General features: G+C 40.5%; 1 protein-coding gene across 1 annotated transcript; it reads right to left on the minus strand.

Annotated features, from left to right (window-relative positions):
* Window positions 1-397: 397 nt before the first annotated feature.
* Window positions 398-5,064, minus strand: LOC145803426 (uncharacterized). The gene is made up of 8 exons (XM_082896697.1): window positions 4,992-5,064; window positions 4,141-4,846; window positions 3,336-3,681; window positions 3,052-3,248; window positions 2,104-2,970; window positions 1,925-2,010; window positions 914-1,061; window positions 398-758 (listed from the first exon to the last, which is right to left on the minus strand). The coding sequence occupies exons 1-8, from the start codon at window positions 5,062-5,064 to the stop codon at window positions 398-400; spliced, it is 2,784 nt and encodes a 927-aa protein (XP_082752823.1).
* Between the last annotated feature and the right edge of the window lie 656 nt (window positions 5,065-5,720).

Genomic DNA, 5,720 nt, shown 5'->3' on the forward strand with positions numbered 1-5,720 from the left:
AGGTTTTAAAATTGAATTCAAACCTATTTAGGATAACCACTCTGGATATAGATATTATCTCCATTAACTAATATGGATAGATAATAATATTATATTATATATCTGGTATATGGGTTATGGGTGATTATGACAGAAACAACGTATGATCTGAGTTTTACCCATATACTGACTCTCTCCCAAAAGAACAACGATCAAGTCATTTGCACTGTGATTTGTGTGGGTGATATTCAATCTGTGATATCACTTCACTGCTGGGTTGGTTTATCAAACTCTGGAAGCACGTGATTTACCCACGAGGTTCTATCATCTAAAGGTATGATCTAAATATTTTTCCGCTGCATGTTTTGTGTTTTGATTTACACTCACCAACACTCAACCCTCATGTAGTAAACTTACATCACTCAGCAGCCCTCCCACATCTTATAATGTGGGGCTTCAGAATTGTCTCTAGCAGATTCCATTTAGCAAGAAACCAACTGTCACCTGTGGAACTAGGCAAATTCTTGATGGATATCATTCTGTTTCTAATCATCTGGATGATAGATTTGATAACCACATCTTCGGGTTTAAATTCTTTGTTAAAAATACGGTTATTTCTCTCAATCCAGATGTAGTAAACAGAACACAATAAAGCATTGCCAAGGATATTAGCTCTCAAAGAATTACCTTTAGCCTCTTTAGTAGCATATGTGACAATGTCAAGCCAATCTAAATCAAGCCAGTTTATATTACACATAACCTCAATAGCACACCAAATCCTGTTAGAGAAGATGCACTTAAAGAATAAATGGGAGTGACTTTCCCCAGATGTTAGGCAGAAAGGGCATTGAAAATGAGAAGCCAAACCAAACACAATTAACCTATCACCAGTATATAGTCTATTGTGAAGAGCCACCCAGACTATAAAACTAACTTTGGGAATCCTATGATGGCCCCAAAGCAGTTTATGCCAACCCACTCTAGCAAATCTATTTCTCCAATGATCTCAAGCTGAGTGAATAGAAAACGGACCATCAGTAGTAAGTTTCCAAACAATTTGGTCACACCTGGAAGTATTAGGTCTACAGCAAACAGGAGTAGAGGATATCAATTCCTGAATTTCCCAAGAATTAGGAGTGGGCCACTTCCAAGAATTACCATCAATGATTTAACTAACTTTAGTCTCACTGTTAAGGCATGAGTCATACATAACTCTGTCCCCATATTTGTTCCAAAGAGGACCAAGGGGATGCCAATTATCGTACCAAAGGAAAATGGACTCCCCACTGCCAACTTGGTGAGTAATCAGAGGGGAAATCCAATCCCTAAGGGACAATATTTTCCTCCACACCCAGGAAGGGTCATTTGGAACTTTAACTTTCCAAAAGCTCTTACCCTTAAGTAAATAAGACTTGACCCACTAACACCATATAGACTCCTTCCCCCCACCCCCCCCCCCCCAAAAAAAAAAAAAAAAAAAAAAAAAAAGAACCAAATATGCTTGGCAATGGCAACTCTATTCCAGATATCTAAGGATTTGAAACCAAGACCCCCCTCATTTTTAGGAGCACACACCGATTCCCAAGCAATTTTGGCACTATGAGTTTTAAGATCACTACCAGACCAAAGGAAAGCTCTCAGTATACTCTCAATCTCCTTAATAACCTTCTTAGGAAGAATAAAAAGGGAAGACCAGTACACTTGCATGGAAAAAAGAATGGACTGGATAAGTTGACTCCTACCCGCATAGGACAGAGCTCTATTAGTCCAATTCTTCACTCTATTTGTGATCCTTTCGGTGAGAGGAACACAATCAGAGGCCCTCAATTTAGTGGTGATGAGGGGAACACCAAGATATTTACAGGGAGGGTCCCCTCTCTAAATTTAGCAATCTCAAGAATTGCCATTCTTAACCCCATCTCATATCCAGAAAAATAAATGTTACTCTTGCTGGAATTAGGAGTTACACCTGAAAGTTTAGAGAATTCCTCAAGGCCTTCCATAATAAGATTAACAGTAGGCACATCTCCTCTGCTAAAGATCATGAGATCAGCAGCAAAACAGAGATTAATGATTTTGGTCTTCTCGCATCTCTAATGAAACTTAAAATGCGGAAGAGTAGACTTCTCAGCTAAGATTCTGGCAAGAATCTCAATGGCTAACACAAATAAATAAGGGGACATAGGATCACCTTGTCGTAACCCTCTAGCCCCTTTAAAATAACCATGGAGGCTCCCATTGATACAAATAGAAAACGAAGGGCTAGTGATGCAAGCCTGGATCCAAGAGACCATGGCAGAAGGAAAAGCCATGGCCCTGAGGATATCGATAATAAACTCCCAGCGCACACTATCATAAGCTTTCATTATATCCACTTTCATGGCACACTTCGGTGTAGGGGACTTCCTATGGTACCCTCTCATAAGTTCTTGGGATAGGAAAATGTTGTCAGAAATTCTCCTACCCTGAACAAATGCAGACTGAACAAGATCAATAAGATCAGGAAGAACAATTTTAATCCTGTTAGCAATGATCTTAGCAATACATTTGTAAATGGTATTGCAGCAAGATATGGGTCTAAAGTCACCCACCTTAACATGGTTGGGAACTTTGGAAATGAGGGCAATAATGGTGCTGTTAACCTCAAATAACAATTTCCCAGACTCAAAAAAGGTTCTAATGGCTTGAATAACATCTTTCCCCACAATATCCCAGGATCTTTTAAAAAACCCCGTAGAAAAGCCATCAGGGCCAGGGGCCTTATTAGCTTTAAGGGACCAAAATGTGTCCTTAATCTCTATATCAGTCACAGGCCTAGCAAGCAATAAGGATTGGTCAGCAGAGACCTTGGATTTAACAAGAGCCCTAATTCTCCCAAAACCATTATATTGATCATCAATAGGAGTTCCAAATAAACCAGAAAAGAAATTAGTGAAAGCATTTTGGATGTCCACAGGTTTAGAAGATTTTTGGCCATCCAGCAATTCCAGGCTTAAAATTTTCCCCCTATTGATATTACCCTTAATGGTTTTGAAGAAGAATCTACTATTTCTATCTCCCTGACTAAGCCACTAGACTCTAGATTTCTGGTGAGCAAGACTCTCTTCAACAGCCAGAAGGTCAACATGCTGTTTATAGATAGCCCTCTCAAGTTTTTGTAAAACAACATTACTAGGGTCCTTGTCTAGTTTACCTTGAGCAGAGAGAAGCTCAAATTTAGAAGCAAGAACCCTAGAAGTAATATCACTAAAGTCTTTCTTATTCAAGGCCTTCAAAGCAAGTTTCAAATTCTTTAATTTCTAGCACACTCTAAACATAGGGACACCCTGAATATACTAGTGCCAAACATTTGAAACCACAGTTCCAAAGTCCTCATGATCAGCCCAAAAATCGTAAAATTTAAAAGGTTTCTTAAAAGAAGTCACCACACCAGAAACACTAACAACAGCAGGAGAATGATCAGATATGCTAGAGGGCAAGAAAGTAGCCAATGAGGCAGGGAAAGCATCAAGCCAGGCCTCATTAACCAACACCCTATCGATTTTAGTTGCAATATAATCCCCCTCAGTTCTTTTGTTAGCCCAAGTGAATTGGCAACCTCCATAAGAGAGATCAACCAGATCAGATTGCAGGATGTAAGAGTTGAAATCCTCCTTATCCTTAGACCAACTACCAGAGCCCCCAAATTTCTCATGAGGGAACCTAATAGCATTAAAATCCCCCAAAAAAACATGAGGATTTTTGGACTGAGATTGAGATAATGTAGCCATATTCTCAAAAAGACTTACCCTAACATCATGTTTATTATCAGCATACACAAAACAAGCTCTAAACATATTATCATTAGATAAATCATGGACTTCACAAAAGATATATTGTTTAGATGCCTGAAGCAAATTCACCTTACAAAAAGCTGGGTCCCAGCAAACACAGATTCGACCAGTTTTAGAAGGTTATGAGTTTGTCAAAAAGGGCCAATTGTTTATACCAGATGAAAAAACCCGATATTCATTTAAAGCTTTTATTTTTGTTTCCAAAATGCCCAAAATTTTTATGTCTTCATGCAACAAAAATTTCCTGACTTCTTTATGTCTATGAGGATTGTTGAATCCTCTAACATTCCAAGATGCAATTTTCAAACTAGCTAGAAACTGGGATTACCTGTGTTTCTTCCTCTGGCTTTTGTTGCCCTTACCAGAGTTATTTCCTTTTACATTGGTACCACTTTGGACTTGCTTGTCCGCTGAATTGATTTTGTTAGGGGTAGAACCCACCAAATTCTCCACTTTAGCCCGTATCTCATCATCATGTGGAAGAGCCAATCTGGTGATCTTCACCAATTCCTTCCGCAGAGCCTCCAAACCATCCAAATTCGGCAAAGTTACCTCTCCACCAGCTGGACTAAGTACATCTCTGTTATCTTGACTGGACTGACTATCCTCAGATTCCACCTGAGCATGAACTACTTGTTGACTCTGTCCCATTTCTAGATTCTGCACCCCATCATCTTGGGGTTCTCCATGGATTTCTGACACCGAAGGCATATCTGGAACACCCACCTTCCTCTTGCCCTTAGCCATCACTGTTTCCCAGCCTGGATCCAGATTATTCTCTGTCTCTTTTTGGATGTTGATTAAAGCAGCAACCTGGGTTTTCACACACTTAGTGGTATCATGCCCAAAAGCTAGACAGTGCTCACATTTAGGAGGTAGACCTTGGTATTCAACTTGAACCACAGCGTTTACTCCTTCACAGTTCACCTTAAACATTGCAGGTAGATTTGAGGTTGCCTCTACCTCTACACAGACCCTTGCAAAAGACACTCTACTCGCTCTTTCTGTGAGCTGGTCCATAAACAAAGGGACACCTACAGCACTAGCAATTCAGCTTAATCCATCACTATCCCAGTACTCGAAAGGGACATTGTAACATTTAGCCCACACAGGAACTCCCTTAGTCAACTTCATCATATGGGTCCACTCTTCAGAAACAAGTTAAATCCACCTATGTACCAAGGCCCTCCTTCAAGGACAGTACTGCAGCACTCTGGGCTTTCAAAGATGAAAAAACTAAACCCCTCACCATTGTCTAAGACTTCTTTCAAACCCTTGTTTTTCCATAAACCAAAAGCACTGTTCCTCAGGTAATTATAGGATACACCCTCGTCAAGAAAGTATCCAACCAAACATGAATCCCATTTTTCTAAAGGGTTAGGCCGTGGAGGTAAATTCACACTAACATAACCCTCACTCCGAACAGGGGAACATACCTCAATGGGATGCTAGATCGAGTTGATGAAGCAGCCACATCGGCCCAAGTTTTTGTGGAAGGCTCACCCCCTTGACCTCTACCACCTCCTTGCCCTCTACCTCCTCTACTACCTCTGTAGTTTGAAGAGCCCCCCTCCTAGGGAACATCTCCTCTCGACCACCTCCCTCGCCAGAATCAGAAGGTTGGAAAGAAGTCTCTTCGATTATTTGCCCACCTTCGACAGGGACACGAACTTCTTCCTTCTCCGTGTCGATAGGTAAATAGATCTGTTGTTCACTATGGCCCTTTACGTCGTTCCTATTACGAGTAACCAAGATGGTATCTTGGAGGTTTTGAAACATAGGAGTTTCATCTTCCGGTCGATCGGACCATTGAGAAGCTGATTGAGGACCATCTAGGGTAGACAGGGTCATTACTGAAGGAGATGGATCCTTCAATCTTGCCAATCGATCGACAACTCATTGAAAATC

Source organism: Camellia sinensis, chromosome 12, assembly GCF_055761805.1.
Source record: "Camellia sinensis isolate YWXY chromosome 12, ASM5576180v1, whole genome shotgun sequence".
In the NCBI taxonomy this organism is placed as follows: Eukaryota; Viridiplantae; Streptophyta; class Magnoliopsida; order Ericales; family Theaceae; genus Camellia; species Camellia sinensis.

What these genes read in the sequence shown, in the direction of transcription:
- LOC145803426 (XM_082896697.1), bottom strand. Translation starts at nt 5,064, where the DNA reads ATGGTGAGGGGTTTAGTTTTTTCATCTTTGAAAGCCCAGAGTGCTGCA. An exon ending in ATGAGGACTTTGGAACTGTG is followed by an intron (nt 3,249 to 3,335) that starts GTTTCAAATGTT and finishes CTTGCTTTGAAG; the next exon opens with GCCTTGAATAAGAAAGACTT. An exon ending in CACCAGAAATCTAGAGTCTA is followed by an intron (nt 2,971 to 3,051) that starts GTGGCTTAGTCA and finishes GAAAATTTTAAG; the next exon opens with CCTGGAATTGCTGGATGGCC.